General features: G+C 36.6%; 1 protein-coding gene across 2 annotated transcripts in view; it reads right to left on the reverse strand.

Moving 5' to 3' along the window:
* The window catches only part of IFT81 (intraflagellar transport 81), a 43,149-nt gene that overhangs the window by 5,444 nt on the left and 12,565 nt on the right, over positions 1–25,140 (reverse strand). For both annotated transcript variants that reach the window (XM_054844234.1, XM_054844235.1), the window contains exons 9-17: positions 21,439–21,602; positions 18,690–18,785; positions 16,570–16,716; positions 8,154–8,303; positions 6,071–6,199; positions 4,839–4,928; positions 3,761–3,847; positions 2,067–2,138; positions 1,892–1,977 (exon numbers count right to left, since the gene is read on the reverse strand). In XM_054844234.1, the coding sequence (XP_054700209.1) occupies positions 1,892–1,977; positions 2,067–2,138; positions 3,761–3,847; positions 4,839–4,928; positions 6,071–6,199; positions 8,154–8,303; positions 16,570–16,716; positions 18,690–18,785; positions 21,439–21,602 (1,021 nt within the window). The remainder of the gene's footprint in view (positions 1–1,891; positions 1,978–2,066; positions 2,139–3,760; positions 3,848–4,838; positions 4,929–6,070; positions 6,200–8,153; positions 8,304–16,569; positions 16,717–18,689; positions 18,786–21,438; positions 21,603–25,140) is intronic.

Raw genomic sequence — 25,140 nt, forward strand, 5'->3', positions numbered from 1 at the left:
TCTCCTTTGAGAAGTGACAGACAACTACAGTTTCTCTTTTCCCGTTGTGATGTCAGTGTGTTGGATCGTCTGAAGCTTTCAAATGGAATGTAGAATGATTATTAATTATCTAATTAAGCAGCTCTATCTTTGCTTTGCCACTCAGTCACGTTCTTAAATTGTTTTGTGAATGGGACGATTTTGTGAAGCATTTTGGCACGTTGTACAGAAGACTGTACATGAACCACAGCTCTGACTTGACAGATTACACAGATCTCAAGCAACAATCTCTCCTGTCTCTGAAAGACAAATGCAGAAATCTAAGGAAAGGCCTCACATCAAGGAACTATATTGCTGTGGATTTTTAAAGACTAAGCAATAAAGCAAACTGTGGGAATGCCGATTGATGCAGACTGTGAGATAGAGAGGTACAAGGCAGAGCTGATGCCCCCTCTGCTCTGAACTAAAAATTATATACTCTATGGAGATTCCTTGGTACAGTAACGACTACACCTTTAAGGAGACCAAATCCTACTTTCAAAACATCAGAGTGTTTTTCACTCATTCCATTAATTAAAAAATTAAACAAAAAGACCCTTGATCGAACCCAGCAAACACAAATTTTAAACCTACTGTTTTGATAAATATTTTCATGACTGAGAAATATTATGGTGTGAAAGCCAAAGACCACTTTGTAAAACCAGTAACAACAATTTAAGCTTGTTTATTTTGTTGACAGCTAGGATCTAAGAAATTTTTTGGAATCAAGGTAAAACTAGCTGGAAAATGGATTTTCTAGTTCATGCAAAATTCTGGAATTTTGAAAAAGTAATTATGAAGAATAAAAAACAGAATAAAATTTTGACGCTTTTACCAAATGAAAGTTATAAATGTTTTGGTTTCAGTTTTCCTGACGTTTAATTTTGATGGGGCTGAACCAGCTTGTTGACTTTATTGCCCAAGTTTTGTTTCAACTTTTATATTGTATTAAAAGATTGAACATATACAAAAAGTTAAACTGGATACTTTTACAACAATATTAGTATGCAGTAAAGTGCAAAAAAATCTATATGACATGGTAGCGTATAGACTTCTTAGCACAGATAATTAATCAAAAATAGCTCATTCTCAGAAAACATTTCAATCTTTGGCAGGACTGCATCATTTATAATGGAAAACTACACAAAACCAATCATCACCTGGATTCATAACCTTTTCTGCTTCTCTCCCTGCCAGGCAAAGGCAAGGCATCCCGAAAAAACTTACAGGATGAAGCAACTGTCTTTATATGGGAGTAAATAAAACTGAACGTAAAGATGAAGGTTAGTGTGATGGTGCAGAACAGTATTCATTCCACCTCCAGTAAAAACTGCAAACAGGAGCAAACCAAAATGCATTTAGGATGCGTATATGCAGTCCTCCATGCCTGCACCAGTGATGGTGACAGCTGTTACACCTGAAAGAGGAGTAGATTTGCAAGCAACAGCTGGAATCTGAGGGCAGCATTCGGTTGCTCTCGGAGAGGTGGTAGACCTTCTGCTCCTGCACACGGGAGTCTCGGGGCGAACCCTGGCAGAGGCATTATGTCTGGTAGAGCCACGCTTCCTGCAGGACCTAGCTGAAGCACAGCTTCTCTGAGCCTGTGCCAACAGGCCCTGTGAGTTAAAACCACTCTCTGGGGCCTATAATCTCCAGCAGGAAGGGAAAATCTTTTGGTATGTCTGAGAGAACTCGTAGGTTTACAGCAGTGTATACTGGAATTTGAGATGCTTATTTTTAGATTATTATAGTGTTTCTAAATTTATCAGGTGAACTCCTCCAGTTCAAATGCCAGTGAGAAAATTCCTAACTTCAACCTTAGTTTATGAATATCCTTCAAGTTAACACAGAGGAAACACATCAATACACTTACCGAATTGCCTTTCGTCTCTCCTGTGGGTCTGGGGAGACGTATGCCTTCATTTCTTCTTTAGCACGCTGCAGCAGTATTTCTAGATTCTATAAAGAAATGCATAATTTGAAAATCTATACATCGTAATTGCTATTTCATTTCACAATGAACAATTTTGTCCTTCTCGTGATCTTACCCTTTTCATGCAGTTAATGTAACGGTAGTTACTCTCTTCCTGAACACACTCCTCAAGAAGTCCTTTCACTTCCTGTAGTACAAGAATAAAGTTTCAAAGAACATTGTGACTGCAAGTCCACAGGAGATGCCCTGTGTTGCTATATAAACCAGATACAAAGATATAATATATATATGAACCAGATATAAAGAGTCCATAATAGAAACAGGCATAATACTAAATTGATAATTTCTTCAATGGTTATATAATTTGGTCTTTATTGGTTATATAATTTGGTCTCTTTTACAGTGCAAGACAATTAACTTTTTTAGATTTGCAGTTTCAGTCACAGTTAGAGATGCTCAATGATTGTTACTAGGTGTTGATTAATATGACTGACTCCTGAGAAACTTCACAAGTGCTGCCAAGACTCTTGTTCCTAAGCACATCTCAAGTGCTAAATCCAGTTGTGAATCAGCATTTCCTGGAACACATCTGCAAAATACATGTTAGAAGCTATGGACATATTAATAGTATGCTAATTAGCAATCAATAATTATGTTGAGGTGTATGGAGATAGTGGGTTAGTCCCATCTCTAAATGGTCCACACCAAAAACCCTAATAATCCAAACGGAATTCATGTACTCTGGGTCACACAGCAGTTGTTAACTCCAAAGCTCTGTCACCACGTGATTTTTGAGGCCATCAGCTGGAAAACTCAATTCCACTGTTCAACTGCAGAAGTCTGCTGACAGTCATGTCCAGTGTAATCAGTGGATGTGAATGTCTTCACGTTTTAGAAAATGACTAAGATTTGTCTGCCTGGAAAAAAGCCTTAATTGCTATTGTAAAAAAGTTCTTATGGAAGGTCTGCTTCATAGTAGGTTTATCTGTGGATTCTTTCATTTTGCTTGGATTAAGCCATACAAAGGTACTTTTAGTGCAGGAGAAGAATCATCTATATACCCACCCACACTTTAAATGTACGCCTTTTTTTAGTTTGAAATATATCCCTTATGTGGGCAAGCCCTTGTAAAATCAAGTCCAGACAAAATTCACAGGAGGTGATCTAGTGAGATGAAGCAGATTCATATAAACGTATTAATATTTATGTCTGTCCCCACCTTAAAGGACTGCGCTGGTTTAAGTTCCTCCCTTCCTAAAAGTGCTATAGTTCAAGTAATGCATAAACTACACACACACAAGCTCTTAGCTATAGCTAAACAGTTGTATTTTTTAAAAAATAGCTGTATGCAAGAATACAAGACAGACACATTTAATGAAGTATCCTTGCTATCAATTTCAGTGTATTAATTATCCATTGGATCGGTTGCTAATTTAATGAATCTGCTAAATGCATATAAAGATTTGTCTTGATAAATTAATCCTTATTTTATGGTCAAATTCTTTCCTAACAGATACTATCTGGGTCAGCAGGATTTCTGGCAGAAACAATGTTATTGCTAATCAAAGCTGGACGTCGATGGAGGGACTGATGTACCACCAAGTTCATTTGCTGCTATGCAGAACAGATGTGCACCACTGTAGCTAGTCCACAGCAGCTTCGGGCATGATTTGCATAGTTGTGGATCACCACTGACTCATTTCCACCTGAAGTGGATTTGTACTTTCCACATCCAGAGGGAAGGCAGGGAAAATACAGTACCACAGTGCACAGCATTTATTCACATGCACGAACAAGCCACCATCTTACCTGTTCCAGCGCAGAACGATTGCTCTCTAACCCCGCTGCACAACTGTCATACTGGATTTTTTTTTCATCACATTCTTGAGTTAATTCCTTATGTGAAAAGGGCAAAAGGGTACATAAATGAAATCTTCAATTGACTGACATGTGACACGCTGGCAGACTCTGTTCTTGGCGGTCTCACACATCGGCCTCAGCTCTTGGCACACTCACAGACACTTACATAAACCTGCCGGGCACACGGGTATTATTACACACAGGGAAGCCACTAGCCTCCACTTGCATACTGGAGGATCAGCTGTATACACCACAACATAGCACGCAAACTTCTTCTTTACCGCCACATCCATAGCTTTAATGTGGTCAGTTAATAGGGTGGTGTGCGAGAAAGGAAAAATAATTATAAAAATAGAGATTAAGAAAGGATTCATACAGTTGCTACCTATGAAAAGCCAGATTTATAGTTGTACACCACAAATGCCTTAGCTGGATTTCATTTGCTGACATTTTTAATAGAAAAAGTAAGTTTTCTGGAAGTTTGGTTGATAGAGAAACGGATAGCTCTATTTACTTCTGTGGCAATGAGCCAACTTACAGCAGCTGTGGACCTGAATGACTTTTTTCATCGCACTATAAAATTCTGAAAACAAATGGATAAATCTGTTGTTCCTGCAGACTAATATAGAACTTAGATCACTGTATTCAGCTATTTGGATGACATATCATTTGCAATCCATTTAAAAAGGAGAGCGTTAGTTCAGATCATTAGTGCTGAGATGCAGAAAAACCTCTGAAACCAATTTGAAAACTCACTTTTTTTTTTTTTATTTTCCCCGGTGTATTAATTTTTTTTGTAAATTGCTATAAAGGACAAAATTTTCAGCCTGATTCTGTGCCTGCACTGTCAGCTTTTATGAACTCCAGGCAACAGCTGCCTGTTGCAAAACACTGTTGACCCATTCTGCTATTTCCAGCTTTCCTTGAGTTGATTATGTCCTTGTACAGCACTACGGAGAGCCGTAAATTAGACTTATTTGTAATTCTGACTTTATTTACACAGAACAAGAGAAGTGTTTCTACTAACCTGGCACTTTTGACGCAACTGTCTCAGTTCTTTGATGACAGGAGCTAGGCTTGCCTTCTTCTCTGCCACCATAGTATTCAGTTTTTTTACCTGATAGAGGGACAAAATAATATACATTAACACTATGATACTAATAGTACATTTATATAATTAGGAATGTGAAAATGAAGAGAAGCAAATATATAAAGAAAAAAATGTGCGATGAAGACTGAACTATATATAATGTAAGTTCAGGCCTAATTAACAAAGGGAAAGAGCCCATCTTGCAGCGGGGCCATTGCCACAAGCAAGACAAATTCTGCTCCCGTTGTTTTGGCTAAGAACGTGTCAGAGAAGCCCAGAAGGCAGCCTGTGTGCCAGACACCTAACGAGCTTATGGAGTAGGGGAAAATGAAGGAGTTGCATAGAGGTGGACTGAGAGAAAGGAAGAAATTCTTAAGAAAACAAACCGACCAACCAACCAACTTGCATAGGTTAAACAAAGTTTGAAAATGCTAAACCAGAGTCACTTTAAAATATTTATACTGACAACTGAAATTCAATCCAGCTATTTGAGAGTCATTCTGGTTTAATTATACCACTTTATTTTAAAAGTGCCCGAATTATTTCAAAGAATGTTATTTTGCTTTTTGCTCTTTTATAATATTTTCAAATTAGAAATCCAAGTTCTGTCTTGCTTCTATGGCTATGTGGGAAGTTAAATTACAATATGACAGAGCTAAGGGCAATTGAAAACTAGGCTATAGGGAAAAAGACAAGATATTTAGCTCTTTAGGCATATTAAGTATTTTTTTAAGAAATGCTTAACTCCAGTGATTTACAAACATTTTAGGAAAAGATTGTTACAGATTCAAACCATTCGTCTCTTTCAAGTAATGTGCAAGAACAAATACGAAACCACTTCTGAAATCACAAAAAAGTAAAAAACCAAAACCAAGACTTGATGTCCCTAATGTTTCTGAAGGGGAGGAAAGCAGGATGTATTTGTAGGATAAGGGGGTTTTTATAATTCTAAACTACTTCTTTGTACATTAAAAGAAATGTACATTTTAGTAATTTTTCTCAAGATTACCTTTGCAGATGTATACTGTTTGAATTTCTTTTTAATCTATAAACATAGATTTAAAAAAAAAAATTAAAAACCCAAACAAAAAAAAATTACATTTGGTTTTATACGCTGAGGAACTAGATATTCAAATTGAGGAAATACAATAGTTTAAGGGAAAAATCACCATTTCAGACATGTTATCCAGTGTCCGGCCTTTCATTTCATCCATTTCACTCTTTACTGCAGATACTCTTTCCAGCTCCTCCTGGGTGTAACTATATCCAGAAATACCTTTCTTGTCTTCAATAGCTTCCTGTAGACACAAAAAATAAATGCCGAACGTGAGTCCATTAATCAAGTAACACAGCAAATTCCTGCACAGAGCCAAAATATTGTAAGAAAGCGGAAAAGGTAAGTACTGTAATCAATTTACTTTAAAAGTGATTAATAATCTAGCTGTCACAACAACTAACATTTTGTCTAGCGCCTGTATAGTAGGAGAGTAACTTTCTGTAAATACACTATTTGGTCATGCAGTGCCCAATGAAATTAACAGAAAGTTTCCACAAAGTGAAGTGGCCTTTAGGTTGGGCTCTGAAGAAGTTCAATATGTAAAATCCAGATGCTTAACCTGAAGAGGTAGCTAATTATTTTTTAAACAACAGTCAAGCAAAACTATTCATTATAGTAATACTAATACCATCTTACCAAATTCTAGCATTACATTACATAAACTTTACATTTAATTATTTGTTGATGTAATGGTCTTTAGCAATGCTTGCTCATTAAGTACGTAAGGAGGATATTTTCTGTAATCTGAAAGCTAAGTGTTGGTCAACGCATCCACAATTTGTTAAAAAAGCCAAACATTCATTCTTAAAAGCACCATTTATCTATGAACTCCAAGTCAGTTATTCTCACAAACCTTTTACAACCCTGCGTTTGAGGAAAGATTTGACTCTACTAACAGCAACTGCTACCACGATGGGAGCTTTTTGAGGACTTCAGTAGCAGTGTGTGGTTTGCCAGGGTGTAGGGCTAGAAAAGGTATATTTGATTCTATGGTGTGCACTAGTCATCTGGTGGTGAGAACTGTATGAGGTCAAAGCTCTGTAGTTTTACTACAAGGTAGTTTAGAAAAGGTCAGACGTGCATGAGAATAAACTGTTGACCGCGGGTAGCCACTTCACAGAACAACTTCTAGTGCTTTGTCTCTGCTGCGCTTTCCCTGTGAGATGACTGGTGTACGTTAGTCATCCTGCTGTAAATAAACACTTCCTAAGTGAAAAGACACATCCACACACCTTCTTCCTTCTAGCCAAGTAGCAACCATGAGAAAAAGCTCTGATCCTACTGCTTAGGTCCTTCTTTCTACCCAGGCAGCAGTTCGGGTTTTATTTTTAATTAAACTATGAATGCCCTACTGAAACAGCATGACATCATCCACTGCATCTATGTGACTATCTTTCCAAAGTCTCTCTCATGTATTTGCACACTTTCAATTTTCTTTTAATAAGGCAAATACTTTTATGCTTAAAAATGCAAAATATGTACATGGAATAAAACAGGTATAAGGTAAATAAAACCAAAATATTTTGATAACAAGGATACCAGTATTGGAAGAAAATACTACAGCAGTAGAATTTTGTGAACTAAAAAGGGAATTTCTTTGCATTTGGGATGTGTGTATATTCCTTGAATGCTTACAGTTATGCATAGCAGAGATCCTTCTCCTGCTGTTCAGGCTTAGAAAAAGCATTCATACAGTTTCAAATTTTTCACTTACTGTGAAACACATTTTCTTCTAAATATTCTGGGGTTAGAATGTTTCCTTCCTGCCTGCTCTTTTTTTAAATACTTTTTCTATATATTTTGCACTGGTAACTTGAAGCCTACTTGCTGTTGATAATTTTCAAAGCCCTTACTATCTATGTGGATACCAAAAACTAATTTAAGAGTCCAGCCTTGCCCTAACTGGAGTTAGTGAAGATTTACCATTGACTTTAAAAAGCAGGGTCAAGCCCCTCCATCTAAAAAAGAAATTGCAGAACAGTCATGAGTGCCTGTAAGAAACAGTTGCTGAATGTAAAGTACAGCGGCTTAGCATAGTCACAGACAAAAATACATTTTATACCCTAACGACTCTTTTACTAACGGCCGCAGGAGAGCTGAGGATGATGTACATTAGAATCTAACAAAACAACATCCATCTTATTATATAGCTGTTATCGGGGAAGGACTGTGGGAGCAGGGAATGCTTGTATTACCAGCTGCTGCTGAATAGCCTCGTGGCGCTGTTTTAGAAGTTCTTCTGTCCTCTGGAGGATACCATACTCAGCTGTAATTTCTGCTATTTCCAGTCGCTTCTTTTTATAAAACGTGTTCTTGCTCCGGAGCTTATTAACATATTGTTTAAACTGGAACAAGAGAGAACAGAAATACCATTTAACTTAAAGCAAAAAAGGTCCTTATCACAGACTCTTGCCATATAAAATGTAATTATCCTATTTGGACTGGAAGATTAAGTGTTTAGAACAGAGGACTGGAATTCAGGATTCCCAGGGTCTATTTATTTTCAGCTCTGCATTTGTTCACTGAGTGAGATCAAGAAAACCAGCTCTATTGCCTTCTGTCCCAGCTCACTCATTTGTAATAGTGAGATCATTGGGTTCTGCTCACCACCATTTGACAGTTGAAAAAGTAATTACTCTTTGCAAAATGTTGTGAGAATCACAGATAATAAAAAAGTTAACGTAATAGTAATTTGCACTGGTAACAGAGCACCAGATCAGCAGCATGTAGCCCCAAAGAGCTCTGCAGACCAAGAAACATGATAAGAAAGGGCAGAAAAATTGGAAGAGAAGAGGGCATGGGAAAAGACTATCTTTTTTTTTAAATGCTAGTTCTCAACAGTTATAATTTGTTGTTCTGTTTCCTTGACTCTTGCGGACCTAAATGATAGCACTGGCCAAGTTTTCAAAAACAGGAAAATAAAAGCAGAGTCCTTGCATAGAAGCAGAGAAACGCAATATATATGTCACTCAAAATCTAAAGTAATGGAGAATTGATATTTTTATTAAAGACTAAGCAAAATAATCCTTACAGATCAACAGCTTTAGCTAATTTACATCTGAATCCACGTGTGCTCCATTTGTAACATATGAAATATCAGGTGTTGAAACAAACATGTAATGTTTTTCTTTGCCTTAGTGTTTTCCATCTGTCAAACAGGCTTAGCTCTTATTCTTATATTTTACATGAGAGCTGTGAGGCAAATGCCAGTCACAGTTCAAAAATGCATTCACAGCCAGAGATGGAAAGCAAATAAAAATTATTACAGTAAATGATGTAAGAATATGCTTCAGAATGTTGCTGGATGAGGAGGGGTTCGGTGTGTGCAGAGTGAACATAAGACAGGCACCTAATGCAGAAAACAGGAGTCCCGCTACCACAAGTTTGAAACTCAAACATAGAAGAACTTAGATTTTGACATTTATATTATTTTTTCTTTTTGCAAAATTACGTCTCTCCCTTCTAAAGAATAAATCCAAACCCCCAATGTGACCACAGCCTAAGAACCCCCAGAGTAACTGTATGTTCTATAAAAAGTGTCCTGGGCAAAATGCCCAAAATGAAATCAACCCTGTTCATCTGCCATCCTGTGCAATATCTAGGCCAAAGCTGCTTCTCTCTTGCTATGCTCCAGAACTATTTTTAAAGCCAAAAGCTATAAACATTTTTGGTGAAAGAACAAACCCACAAATTACTCAATGTGCTCTATGCAGATGAGACTATGTGTGGCTTTGGAATACCATTGTACATTGTGCGTACTACCTAGGACAAGGATAGACAAGGTCACCTAAGCCACAGCGCTGCACAGCGGAGGCAGTTCTGTCATTGTCGTACTGTCTTTGTTATATTACTGGTACGCTTAATACAGTATTATTATTATTATTTTTCATTGCAAATTCAAGTTCATCCTCTTACTTAATATAAAAGAATTTTTTAAAATTGCCTAGATAATACCAAGCTTTCTGTGATTTTCAGAGATTATAAAAGTATAAATACAATCTCTCCAACTAACTGAGGAGAATTTAAGGGAAGCACAGTCATCTGTCTTGATGGAGTAATTCCAGAGACATTTCACATGATCAGTGGAATATAGAAAAGAGTGATGTGAAAGATTAAACTTACTTCATATGTGACCACATGCAGCTATCAAATCTGAATGATTTTCTGTCAGTTTATCCCAGGATGAAAAGCAAACTATTATTCTCTTCACAGCTATAGCTACTTTTAAGGTCTTGAAAATAGCTTGAGTGGGAGGTAGAGTATTTGCATATTCAATATTCAAAGCACAATGTATTTTACAATGGAAGTCAAAGGATTTTGTTGATTAAAGAACTGATTCCACCAATGTTCTATTATTAGTTGATTAAGTTAGGACTATATAATAAAAATTTCATCCAAAATGAACTATGAGTTGCTCACATTGACAAGCAAAACCTATTCATTTTAGGAGATGGATGTCTGTCTCTCATTGCAATCTCCGGCTTTTTAAAACCAAACTTAACCTTTCACATAGTTTTTATTAAGGCAAACAAGGTAAAACAAGGTATAAACAATGGTAGCAAAACAATAATATCTGTAGAAAAATCAATCAATAGGTTGGCAGAATTTTCAGAAGAGTTCATCCACTCCAAGCCAGCAGAGATTAAGCCCCTCAAAATCTCAGTAACCGAAGGCTCCTTTAGATCCAGGGCCAAATGCAGAGCTGGAGTTGTTAGATTTGATTCCACTTAAATCAGCAGCTTGTAAGGATCTTATGGCAAAATTTTTACTAAAAAAAAAAAAAAAAAAAAAAAAAAAGCCTAAAAGCTGAGAATCATTCTGTAGGTTTCCAAAAATTATAAATAAGCTTCTTGCAAAATACCAGTGCCTTCATTTGTGTAAGCCTTACTTCTGAAGCTTCATACATGTCATGCTCCCATCTATATGTAGATGAAAAACCAAGCCCTTAAAATGCTATAAAACATTATATTTTACTGTGGTAAAAGGTCATGTAAATAATTTGAATAGTTCACAAAAGAATAACATTGTCTAGCCATATGACTTTAACTAACCAAAAGGAATCCGTTTTTGAGCAGCAGCATTTTCCCATAGACCAGGTCAACTGCTCCCTGCGTAGACACTCCGCAGGCTCAACCTACCGAATTCCCATGGATCCATCGGTGCCTGCAGTGATGCACCATTCAAGGCCATGTCCACTAGTAAGCTTTTCTTTCTCAAGCAACTTAACACAAATAGTTATTTAAGCTTCAAAGATTAAATGACTGGACAAGAACCAAATGCTGGCACTGAGTTAGCAGTTAAAGTAAACAAGGCTGGAGCCCCATGTTTGTTAGCCGAGTCAGAGCCCCCTGAGATATAAAAACTATCCAAATGAAAGCAAAGAAAGATTATTCTTTTTCACTCGGCTATTTTTATGGGTGACTGTAAGATAACAAGCGTGGAACCTAGATTATGAAATAGTGAATGAAAACAGGACTTTGATCTCTCCTAGAACATCCTGCAGCATGCAGGTATTTAACATCCCTGGGGAGATTTCCTCTATTAGGTTCCATTTTTATTGAAAGAATCCAGCAATGCCAGTACTTCGTGCTTCTCCACTTAGTACAATCTGAAAGAGATTGCTATCACCAGATTAAGTCTTACCACACTTTTGTGAAGTAATTAAGTATTACGACAATTCTAAATATGACAAAAATCGAATCGTGGCTTCTCCAGGACCAGACGGGGCCTGGCAGGTTACCCCCTCCAGAAAAGAACACAAGCATGCTGAACACATGCCTCACGGCATTGCTACTCACTGTAAGCCCATCATTTTGTCTCCTTAAAACTAACATTCAACCCACATGAAGTTTTCACAAGGTTCTTATTCCAAGATTAGCATTAAAGGAGAAAATGGATAAGCTTGTTTTCAGAAGAGAACAAATCCCAGATTAATCCCTCACTTTCGAGTCAAATCTTTAAAAGTAGTATTGTCTAGATTACTGTATCAATTTGATTGTGTTGTAGTAATCAAAATATTCTTCATACAAAAGCACTATAGAAAATTAAGTATTAATTGTAAACAAAAGATTTCTTTCTGACATGCATAATCTGAACAAGGTTCCAAATAAACAGTTTTGTTAATAAAATTATTTGCATAAGCACAATGATTGCCAAAAATCTTAGCTATCTCTATTTTATTAAGAATTGAGGAATAGATGGTTTAATTTTCTAACTAGACCAATTAATGGGATACAGACTATCCAAAGTATTAAAATTCAGTTAGGAAAAGTTCCTGATCATGACAGGTTTTCAGTATTTTTTCCTAAGAGGGTCTAAATTTAAGCTAGTGCAGGCACTGTTGGATGCAGTTACTAACTCATACACAGAAGGACAAACTTCTATAAGATATGGGCAGCATAACCTCAATCTATTAAAATGAAAGTCTCTTACAGCCTGCTCATTAGACAGATCAATCAGGAAAATTCTTCATTAGCATTAAGTAGGACATCTCTTCTAGGAGTGCTTGCTTCTGGTCAGGAAAGAAGTATTAAAGTAGCCATTACTAATAATTTGGATCAATCAGAATATCTTTAATGAAAAACCATTTTTCAGTTGTGACTGAAAATGCACAGATCAATAAATGGATGATTTATTCATGCCAGTGGGTGCTGAAAGAGCATTCAGTTCAGTTCCGATTTGTCTGAATCATTGCATACATTTGGCTTAAATGATGGTTAACTTCTTACAGCAAAAAGCTTCTGGCTTCTGTAAGAATCCTACAGATTTGCCGCTTTCATTCTCACAACCTGACTACCAGCTACTCTCCTACTTTCATAAGTGAGGAGTCTTTGACAGACAGGAATAGAACTGTCCCTACAGCCTTTGTGACAAGTTCAGAGAAAGGCAGCAAACAGATAGGACAATATATCCTGCGTCCTGGCTTAAACTATTTAATATTCAAATTGTGAGCTCCTTTACAGCTACTCACTTAAAAATTCATCTACCTAGTCTGGAGCCAGATAACTGTTTCTGGTGGATTCAGATGGAGCCGACAGTTTTAGAGGAAAAGTGACAAGATCTATGGTCCAAGAGCGACTGTTTTCTCCGTTTGCAAATTGAAAGAGGTTTTATATTGTTTTACCAGTGGGCAGGTAGGCATGGATCAGCATTTGTATGCAACACATTAAACTCCTCATGTAAGTAAATGCGCAAACGTCGCATATCTGTTAATAAAACTGACAGGACTTTCTATGCCGCATTCTCAAAACCATATTCATTTCAACTACTGTAGCTAAGCACAGCTATGGTACTATTCTATTCTGATACCTTGGGAAAGCCTAGGTTCTTGGGGCCCTGTGCTGAACTCTGAAAAGCACAATGCATTCTGTAAAGAGCTAAAAATATCACAGCTTTACCTAGGATCACTTGTAATTGAACCATCTAGCCTTCTAAGTGTCAACATTTGATTCCCTAATTTTCAGGATCTGACAGCTGCAGCTAGGAGCCTGCCAACTTTGCCCCATGCTCGTTGTACTTTGTTTGAAGTACTTAAAAAGATTTCATAATCCCCGAAGCAGACAATTTATTCCTACTTTTTTTGTGTTTGATGTAAATGAATTGGTTATTCCCTGCTGTTTCTTCTCAGTTCTATCTAGCTGTACAACCTCTCAAAGCAAGTGGAATGCTGCAACATTCCTTTTCATGATTACAGAAGAAAGCAAAACACTAGCACCTAAAAACATAAGCCAGGATTGACCTTTTGGTGAATGAAGTGCTAAGAAGACCTCAACTGGAGATCCAAATACTGGTACGGGACTGCAAGCTAGGAAGGCACTGATTCTTCAACTGCCAAGGCTTGTGAGTGCCATGATATAAGAGGATACAGCAAAGTGAGACAGAGAAGAGAAATACCAGGTATTGGAGCAAAATAATTTTTTGATTTAACTGTAGCATTTAGATAGGTTAAAAGCCCATTTTAAACTTGAACGTACATCCTCTTTCTGTCCCCACTGAACAGACGTATTGCAACAGTGACTCATCACTACATTAATCAAGATTTCCTTCAGTATTGGCTTAAAGCTAGAGTAACAGAGCAGTGAACCAGAAAATACAAATTTAAAAATGTAACATATCAGAAACGAATGTATAGCAAAAGGTCATCCGGTGAGTGATGAACCGAGACTTTTACTGATGCGAGATCACCTGTTCGCTTCACTTTTGCTTCATCACGTCTTCCCTGCCAACTTACTTGTCTCATCTATCAGTCCTGTCTTCTCACAACCTAGACTGAAGCAGGACTATGTCTGTAATATGCGTTTGCAATGCACTTTAAGGAGATACAAAACCTATAGCACCAAGGTTCTATGCAGCATTTTTGGCAGCAGACATTTACAAAGGAATTAAATATCACTATTTCCATTTTCCAGATGAGGTAACTGTGACCTTTGGAAAAGAACCTATCAAAATAATCAAGAATTCAAATCCTTTCCTAGTTTTTAGCCATAGGAAACCTTACTGCTTTATGCTGGTGCCCGAGTACCACTACGGTATACCTGAAGTAATAAACAAGAACAGGACATGTGTTGTATAATACTGGCTTCCTTGGGCCAATGTGCAGAAAGTGTTTTACAAAACAGGAAATGCTTCTTACAAAAACACAAACACTTCTTATTTTAAGCTGATGGTTTTGTCTGAAGTGCTCGGATATTTATTCTTCACTCCTCAAAATGAAGACTTGAAAAGATTTTAAAAGTCAAAAGCAGAACATATTTTAACAAAAGGAATGCAGGTTATATTCAAAATAGGTCTTGTCTTTTTTTCTGTCTTGAGCCTCTTCCTTGTGTAAAACAATTAAGTTGAATTTTTCATTATTAAGCCTCTTACGAGGTTCTGTAACTGAGTTTCCCTCCTACTCTGCTCTCCCTAAATTTCTATGGATCAGAGGATGTTGTCCCCCCCAAGAACAGGCATAACATGAATTATTTCTTACCTTACACTGCATTTACAGATAATGTAAAACATATGTTGCTGTCTTGGTAATGCATTCTTGTTGATTAATTAAACATTTTTTCCCCATCACATGTCGTGAAACACAGATTGTCTGCTTTCTGGTTTTATTTTTACTTAAAAAGTTGTCAAAGACTTTAGCAACTTGCCCACTGGGGTTGAAAACCTTGTAGTGGAGAGAAATCTAAAGCAGTGGTGGTCTTACTATTGCTACCTACAGAACACCTATGGAATGGGTATAGTACGTCATGGTAAGAGAAATCCACATCTCAGTCCTTCAAAGCCTCTGTGCCATTGCTTCCACCTGTAGTTTCCACCTTGATTTACAGAAAGGGAGAAAGGCAAGAAGGCACAAGTGAAATACGTATGGATTCCATATTATACAGGCAGCCTTTATGCGTGAGTGGACACATACATGTTTCCATACTTGATTCACTCTTTAAAACTACTTTAAAAGAAAACTGATTTTTGTGGAGCAGGCACGTCCTATGGGATCAGGAAGGGAGTTCCTTCTACAAAGGGCATTCCCTGTATTGAGTAGGATGTACAAAAAGCACAGAAACAGACAAAGAAAAAGAAAGCAAAGAGTGTTACTCTTGGTAAATGATGGCAGTGCAAACGAAGACAATACATGAGGGAATGAAAAGACATACTAAGTCAGAGAATGATGCAGCTAAAATACTCTTTGCTTTAGCGATTCTGCCTGAAAGTACACTTAGCAAACTTCTTCCAAACTCAGAAAAATTATTGTCTTAAGAAAAGTCAATTCATTTTGCCGACAAACCACTACCCAGCTGCTGCAGCCATAGTCTTTGCAAACTTTTGAAGAAAAAAAGCTGCTTTGGTAAGTGCAGCTTCAAGTAGAACATTGCCTGAGCTACACTGATTGTGCTAGTCAAACTCTGGATTGCAGATAAACTTCAGGAGGGTCTGGGAAATTTTTTTGTAAGTAAAAACTTTTATGGGTAACCAATACAAAAGGACTAACTGCATTTCTGATAATTGCTGGTATTATGCTTTATGATCATATGTCATATAGAGAACGGATAGTAACACAGATTTTTACTATCCATCAAATAATAAAATTAATCTACATAACTGATCACTTGAACTCCTAATCCCTTCATTAGTCTTGGTGACTTTTATAGTTAGTTATTTACCGTCGTACCATTGTGATGATAATGACATTATTTTGACTCAGAGTCTGGAATGTTAAGACAGCCCAACATAAAGTCCTCATGTACACTGCAATCTATTAGGTAAAATGTGAATAATTGAAATTAATAATTTGAAAATAGCTACAAATCAAGCACTGCTGCAGTATAAATATTGGAAAGCATTTGAAAGCACTGGACAGCATCATACTATCTGCACATTAAAAAAAAAGTCTTCAAATATGTTAATTTTGGAATTTGATGACAAAAAATGTGCATTAAAAAAACAAACAAGGCCAATCTGTTGCAATGCTGAGACCATGTAGCTTGACAGCATACTATTAAAGTGGATAAAATGCTGTAGAAGCAGTTATTGCACTGTAAAATTCAAAGGAAATTGTGAGTTAACAAAAATTGATCCATCTCTTACAAATTTCCTCTTCCTTATATCGACTGTTATATTGCATACCTCATCCCCTTTCAGAACTTCAGAGCCTTCTAACTCATGGGCCTGACTGGTCTTCTGCAGCATCTGCCTTTCCGCACTGGCCATCTCTTCCTTAGCAGCCTGAAGTTCCTCTGCCTTGGCTTCCTTTTTCCGGGAAATGATAGATGCCTGCATGATCATTAAAAATGCATATGGACAAGTAAAGTAAAAATTGCCTTGTTTAATCATTAGTAAAATGTAATCCATTCAATTTCAGGCATCGCACCACTGAAACCACATTTTAACTGTCAGAAACTGATATTCATTAGGAAATGTGAGCACGTCTCTTTGCAAAGAAGGAAGCATCAATTACGCATTATATACACTGGGCTAAACCACAACTGCATTGAAGTTGATTGCAGACTCCCAACTTTCTTCAGTATGGCCAAGATTTCAAGCACAGCCTTTTCTCCCAGATTCATGTTGATATATTTTACATTTTACATTTACATTTCTTCACCTCATTTTTTCATTTTCATTGAAGAAAAAGGTAGGCATTTTAGCTGCTCCATTTCTTCTACTTAGTCCCTTTTTGTGCATATGTAAGATACACCAACATGGCTTAACTGGAAAGTTATCCAAGATTTCACAAATGTCATAATACAGATTTTTATAACTCCAACCTACTCCAACCTACAGAAATATGTTATACTAACAGCAGAACCAAGCCACTAAATCTTGGCAAATAACTAGAAGATGATGAATAAAGCAATACAGTACAGAAATAGTGTAGATTACAGATTCTTTTTTTTTTTTTTGAGTCTAGAAGATAAAGCATTTTAAAAAATAATATTTTATACAAGGCAGAATATTTAAGAGTACCTAACACTTAACCAGAAGCTAACAGATTTGCGAACATAAGTATACACTAGTTCAGGGGGAAAAAAAAAATTTTTGTCTTGACAAAGTATACTGTTTAAAAATATTTTAAAATAACACAACACATTACTGTGAATTTGGAGGCATGAAGGGGAAAACTTAAGAAAAAATGAAGCAAAATACACACTGACTAGGTTAAAAGGACCAGCTTTATTTCTAAAAATGAATTCTACTAGGGTAGTATCATTAGCTCTTTGCTTCATGAGTTACCTGCAGTGACAAACTGTGGTACAAATATATATGATGATTTTGTGAAACAGAAGCCAGTCCCTAGGAGAACAACACAAAGACCACCACACGCTTTCAGCCCACAGCAGCAACCTGAACTGCTGGAGTGGTTCCTCCACCGACCATAATTCTATCACAAGCCAGTTGGGTCTTTGGTACCAGCACATTACGTGGCAGACTTTTCTTCCGGGAAGAAGAGCATCTCTTACAAAACAAAATGGTGCATTTCATATTGCATATGTGATTGAACTGCAGCATACATTTTATCACTAGTTTTTTCTTCCCACTGATACATTTTACTTAAGCCTTTTTATTTTTTAAACCATGACCATAAGCATCATCCTGAAAATCTTCAATAAAATTAGTAGCAGTACAGGTTGCCTGGAAAAGAAATCACTTGCATTTCTGCGTAAGCTCTGAAAATCTCAGAGTTCATAAATCCTTTTTATAACTCATGAATTTACTAAGGCTAGACCAGACAGTCTATTTTATAGAAAGTCTATTTTATAGCAAGTCTATTTTATAGCCTCAGGATGAAAAATCAAAGAATACCTTCTTAACAGAGGTAATGGGAAAAATAGCGTATGGTCAAACACAAGCAAGGGATATAACTGAAAGCAAGCCTCGCATCCAGGTCTGACTGCAGCAGTCAGCCCCCATGCTGCCTTTTAAGAAGCTGTCCACAGCTGGAGCTTTACCAAAATAGCTCCTCCAAAACAATCCTTCCAGAATTGCCGTGATGCAGCTGAAGGGCAACACCTAACAGCTTAAGGACAGCAATACAAACTCGCTAACGTGACTGAAAGCAATTGTTTGACTCAGCCCTAAACATACATATGTTCAACAGCTATTTATTTCCTTTTTTGTCCTCCATTATTTTGTACTTCTACTGATTTATGCTAAATGAATGAAAGAAAAATAAATCAGTATGTAAAAAATCAGTGACGAAAATTGCTCTACTGCTTCTGCTTAAAAAATGTTTTGTTCTTTCTTACCTGTTGGCGATACATAGAAAATTTACTATCAATTGGCTCATATTTCATCATTCTTTTCTCAATAAGCTGATTAATTTGTGCATTTACTTCATTTATCTGCAAGACAGAGTAGAAAACAAAGGAAATAAAGCTTTATTTCTTTGTCTTCTCCAAGAATTAAATGCTTTGCAAACCAGATTTACAATCCAGCTAGTTCCATTTTTAAAACAGAAAAACAAACCCAAAAAACTCAATGAGTCATTAAGCATTGGCCAGGAAGAGGCTATGCTTTCAGATTTCCAGTTCTGCACCTTTATGATAAGGTAGAAGCATGACGTTGGCCCTGAAAATGCAGTAAACTGGTGTACATGGAGAAAAAATGCACGTGAATCGGTACAGACAGAAGACTGATGTTGTCACATACTGTGTGAAAAATGTAATTTTACCAATATTAATGAAAATTCCTTTTCACTCAACCATTTATCAGAAGTTTAAAGGGGAGCACATAAAGGCTAAGTGATAACCAAATTTCATAAATACTTTGAGAGTCACAAACCATCATATTCCAGCTCTATGGTACCTCCTTTCCACTGCCACAAAATGCACTCGTTTGTCCCTATTGTTGTTTGTCCATATTGTTGATCTTCATTCTAGCTGAAGCTTTAGAGCCCACTGCATCTGGAAACTCATAAACAGCTACACCAGTGTACTGACTGCAGCTTTTCCAGTCCTGACTTAATGTTACACTGGGACTCTCATCAGCCATGGAAACCACAGCCCTAGCAACCTTCCTTTAATTCTCTGCTAACTAGATGAGTGCTGATAAGCAAGCAGTGTAAATATGTGCTGAAATCCAATGAAGTCAAGACATAACACAGGTACAGTGCTGGGCAGTACTTTAACATTTCTATGAGCAATATCCGTGTACTTTGAAAGCTAAGTATTTCAAATAAAGTCCTCAATAGGACTAAAAATACTCCAACACCTAAAAAAAAAAATCTCCTGTAAATTCTATTCCTTAACAAAAGCTAGAACAGGCCTGAATTTGAAGAAAGCATAAGAATTCCCTTCTGTGAATAAATTCCTGGTTTATATATTATAAAATGCATGATAGTAGCATGGTTAGTGCAATTCACCTCCTTTTCAAGACATTGAGATAATAGAAGGCTGACTTTAAAAAGAAGCTGTCTATGGCCATGCTGTGATAACAGCCAAGTATATAACATGTTTTTATTATCTATTAAGAACATCATACTTCCAAAAATATAACAAATTAAAAGGTTACCTCATGGAAAAAGAGAAAAAGAAAACTTGAATCTTTTTAAAATATTGACAAAACCACAACAATACTCTTTGAAAAGAAAGGTGCAAAACAGGGCTTCAAGTATGCCTGAAAGAAGTAACTGCAACCACAAATATTGTTTTGATTAAAAGACAGAAACTAGGAAAGCAGAGGCTGGATCACAGGCTAGTTTATTATTTCAGACCTAATCTACCATTTAATAATGCTGTCATCCTTAAACCTATAACGATCAGGATCCAAAATGGTATTGGGCTGTCACTGATTTTACTTTTACAAAAAGCAGTCCTAACCTTAAAACAGAATGTGTTCTTGATGACACTTGACTGCTGATTTTCATCTGATCCAAAAACCCGGCGGGTATTTCTTTATTACGTTACTTTGGCATGTGCTATGTGTGAATGCACAGGCTACTAGGATGTTGATGTAGTTGCTGAACTTCTCTCTGCTTCATGACACAAGAATAATAGTGGATGGCAGCCCTCATGCCCATGGGTAAATCCTTCCCTGATCTATTACAAATATTCCATTTCTTCATTACCTATCTTTCACAGCAAAGCCTGAGTTGGAGATCCTGGGAATATTAAAAACCAACTGGTAAGAGAAGACAACTTTTAGACTGAAGACCGTACCTAGTAGTATATAGGACTAGTCTTCCTACCCTAGCTAACATTGTTGTAAATGTTTATCATCATCAATATATATACTAATAATTAACATGCCTCTAAAATCTTCTAGAACATAATATTTAATCTTTCATTTAGGATTATGCAAATATGAAAACTTCATTAAGTGATATATATATAAATGTACTTCTGTGGCAACAAAACTCTCTGCACATTTTGGATATATACCACAAATAAGGGGTTTTGCTCATTCTAACACCATTTGCTTTTAACTTCTGAAAATGTCCGGAAAGGTAAATCAAGTATTTGATCCCCAAATTTCCTTTGGTCTTACCAACTAAAACAAACAATACAGACCTATTCCAAACACTAAGGAGTTCTCAGCCATTGCACATTGATTAAGACATAATATTGTGAAGATGTATCACTCAAAGAATGTTGTTCACCACTCCATAAACACTCTCCATATGTTGGTATAAACTCTCTTGATGTCATTGAGAGTTTAAAACAAATGAAAAATTAAGAGAAAAAAAAAAATCAAACCTTTAGTGCTAAATTAACATCTCTGCTCATACCATAGCAAATTGCTAACACAATTTTCTAACTAGTATTTAAGGATAGGGCTGGGTGTGGGGTTTGGTTTGTGGGGTTTTTTAAAAACTTATCCGAGAGTTTGCTTTTAGTGAGTAACACATCTTTTCTTTTACAACTGAAGGGATATTCCTTTGGGAATGAAACATTTTCTCAAGGTTATTAAGTAAGGATGAGAAAACTGCAGTGTACAAGAACCTTGTACAAGACTATGCTACGGAACACAAATTAAGTGTAACCTTGGTCAACTTACCTTGATTTCAAGTACATTGAGATCAGACTGACTCATAGCTGGCTCTGCAACCACCTTTTGTAAGAAATATGCTGAATTCTTCTTACTTTCAAGCTCTCTAGGTATTTTTTCATTAACCAGGTATGAATTGAAATTTATCTCCTCTTCTAGTTTCTTCATTAAACCTTAAAACCAAATTAAATCAGTGTCTATAACAGTAATGTAGCAGATAATTAAGTTTAAATTCACCAACACATGAAAGTATTTAGCAGCAGATTACAATAACAGCAGCATTCCATTTGAGTCTTCTTTTCAATGCTCAAAGAAACAGGCAGTTACTTGATTTAGATTTTTAATCTGGATGTTAAACAATAGAATATGTATTATTGTCTGTGTGTATCTCTAACATATAACTATTAACTCCTTGACAGATTCTTTTCATGAATAAACAAGTAAAACTCTTTCTTACATGAAGCTCTAGCTGAATCAGATGCAAAATTCAACTTGCAGCATTGATACAGAAAGCCATAAACCCTATGTGTGCCTTACATTAAGATATGGATTCTACGTTACCTTTTTGTGTTGTCAATTACATTCTTCCGAAATTTTAAAAGTGAAGAGCTAGACTTTGGTTGCTTATGCACATGCAAGATGAGGGGCAGCAAAGCATGTTACAGCTATGCTGACTTGCTCAGAGCTTTTTCGAAGGTTGTGTCCCTTGGAACTTCCCTGGCTGGAGCAGTGGAGCAAGCATCCTAAAGTTGGTCCTACTCCCAGATTGCTTAAGTCATTGTTTTGTGTGAATTACTTCATCTACAGACAGAAATTATCGCTGTGTGAATCCTTTATCTGTACAAAGATCATAATTTGGCCTAGCTCATGCATAGATTTGTTATTTTAAGGGAGAATTTCCAAGGATATAAAACTTTAATCTGGCATCTAAAAAGGCCTTCAAACGAGCAGAATGAAATGTAATGTAATGCGATGTAATGTATGCAATTTGCCTCTCTGTAAATAAAATACTATTTTTTCTTGTAAGAACAAGCCTTTAATCTCAGGACGGTATATAGATTGAGAATGCTGAAAATAATAATAAAATAAACAAGAAGGAATTGCTGAGTAATGTCAAAAATTCTGTTGAGAAAAGCAACCCCATTTATAAGTTTTGCTCTACACAAGCCTGATACACACCGCATGTTACTGTGCTTATGATGACTTGAGTCTTGCTAGATAATTTAGCCTCCTTAACAGATAATTTATAAACACTCACAGGTACATACAGATAAGAGCAATACAGAGCTAGAAAAATATGACAGAATATAATAAAGCATTCTTTTATATTACATTACAGAGTCTTCTGCTGACAACAGGCAGTTTAATGCAATTACTCCTCCAAGACACCTGTGCCAAGGACTACAGTAAGATTTGGAAGTTTTATGTCAGATGAGAGTGGGAATAAGTATTTCAGAATATTTTGCATGATCTAGATGACTAAAAGGTAAGTATCCTAGGTGCTTTTTAAAACTAGTTGCTAGGGTTGGGGATTTTTGGAGGGGAGGGGGATTCTCTCCATGTTTGGAGAAAATGGAATTGCCATAAAGGGAAATCACAATCTCTGTCTCTGCACAAGCAGAGAAAAGCTTGAGTAGAGAGATGCAATAGTACAGCCCATGTTGCTGCAACAGAGATGGGAAAGGATGCAGGTGAAAGCAGTTTTTGGTTCTTGGGCTAAAAACTGACTGACAAAAGGAGAAGGTCAGAACAAAGTGAAATACAAGCCTAGGAAAAGGGCCCCCTGTTATTCTGCCACTATATACCTCTGGAAACACTGTACTGATAGATCCTCCTTGCCCTCTGCTCTCAGCTCAGACTGAAAGGAAAACTACTTGGTTTAGCTGCCAGAGAGGAAGTCAGTCATTCTTAGTTCTTGAGAAAGCCTCAAGAACTAGAAGAAAGAAAACAGACCCCAGGGAAAGCAGCGTTGCTAACAAAGTCAAGTCAACACAAACCAAAAATGAGCGGGAATTCCTCTTTTCCAGCAGTTTAGTTTGTTGAGTTCTGTGTTTATGAAAAGTAACACTACCACATGATCTTTTCCCCTTTGTGAAAAGATCATTTATCTTGTGCAAAACAAACAGCATCAACACTGGTTTCAGAATGGGTAAGCGGAGTTACTCTATGTATGCAACAGCCATTAGGTACTTGGCACTACAGCTGTACTCTGAGAAACACGCTTGGACTTACTGAGAGAGATTTCCCACTTCTTTCTTCCAGGAGAACTCGATTCTAGTCTTCCTCAGCCCACGACAGAGCTGGGCAGGAGGGACCACATTTTAATGTCTCACTAGAAATCTACCACCTCTGCAAATGCAGCAAAGCTTCCCACGTACACTGTGAGCTGAATTATCACCTCAGAACTGACTAGGAACACAACTCCCAGTTTGATATTTATAACCAAGATCCTTGGTTTGAAAATCAAAGTGATATCAATTACATTATTCTGATATTAAATACTAATATTTTAATTTAACCAAACTATTTTCTTGGTTTTCTCTTAGTAGCAAAGAAAAAAAAAATCCAAATTTATATCCTATACTTTATTTTTTGTACTACTCCGGTTTTCTTATAAAAATGTAGATGCCTAAGTAATTTGTTGTAGATATGACACTAAACTCAGGAAATAACCACGCCTAAACAATTGCTTTCATAAGAGTGGGGACCTATTGACTTCCCAGGGTATAACCTTGATCACTATCTAGATTTATTTCTCAGATAATGTCAGAGCTACTACCAACTTCTTTTAAACACTGGCTGGTTCTGCATCACGCTTACTCCTGACGATGCAACAAGCAATGAAGCAAGTTAAAACTTGACATCTTGATGGGGAAAGACATGATGATGTCAACATCCCTCGTGACTAATGTAGTTTCTTTCCTAAATACTTTGGATATATTTTTCCTCCTATATGATTCAACATATCGAGAAGTAACTAAGAGCTGGGTTTGCTGCTTAACAGAACCTTAAAAGACAAAACATAGAGCAGCTCTTTTTTTTTTTTTTCAGTGAAAAACATTCTTTTTAAAATTCCCAGGCTAGAGGAAAGAAAAGCAAGCACACTTTAAATCTTTCCATTACACATATAAATTCTGTTTTTAATGTTTTAACATTGACTTATGGTTAGAATATCTACATACGTAAGCTGCACAGAAAGTCTGGCTCTGTGCCCTAAGGTTATTTTAGCAAGGTTCTGCCAACCACGTATTTACATGTGGAGAGCTATTAAGAGCAACTCCTCATGTTTTCCATTCAAATGTTTTTATTATTATTATTATTACAAAGAGAGGGATGGGAGAAAGAGTTTCTTAGTGCTTGCTCAGTCATGTAGAAAAGAGGCAAGTTTCTCTGCACGATTCTGCTAATAAATCTAAAACTTCATTCACCTTGTGCTCAGATTTCTACTTCTTTTTCCTCTACAAGCTACCAATTGTGCATCCTATAACAAAAACATTTGCAACAATAACTGATTTTTTTTAAAAAGAGGGGAAAAAAAGAAAAAAGACAAAAGAGGAGCACTTATTTTATAGACTATATGCTAATGCTTTGTTTAATATCACATAGGAAGGCCACGACAAAGGCAGGTCTAGAACAGACTTCCACGTGGCATTCACTCACATCAAAGCCTTCACTTCTCTGTCTGCCATCATCCTCAATAAGAAAGTTCTG

This window comes from Grus americana, chromosome 16, assembly GCF_028858705.1.
Source record: "Grus americana isolate bGruAme1 chromosome 16, bGruAme1.mat, whole genome shotgun sequence".
NCBI lineage: Eukaryota > Metazoa > Chordata > Aves > Gruiformes > Gruidae > Grus > Grus americana.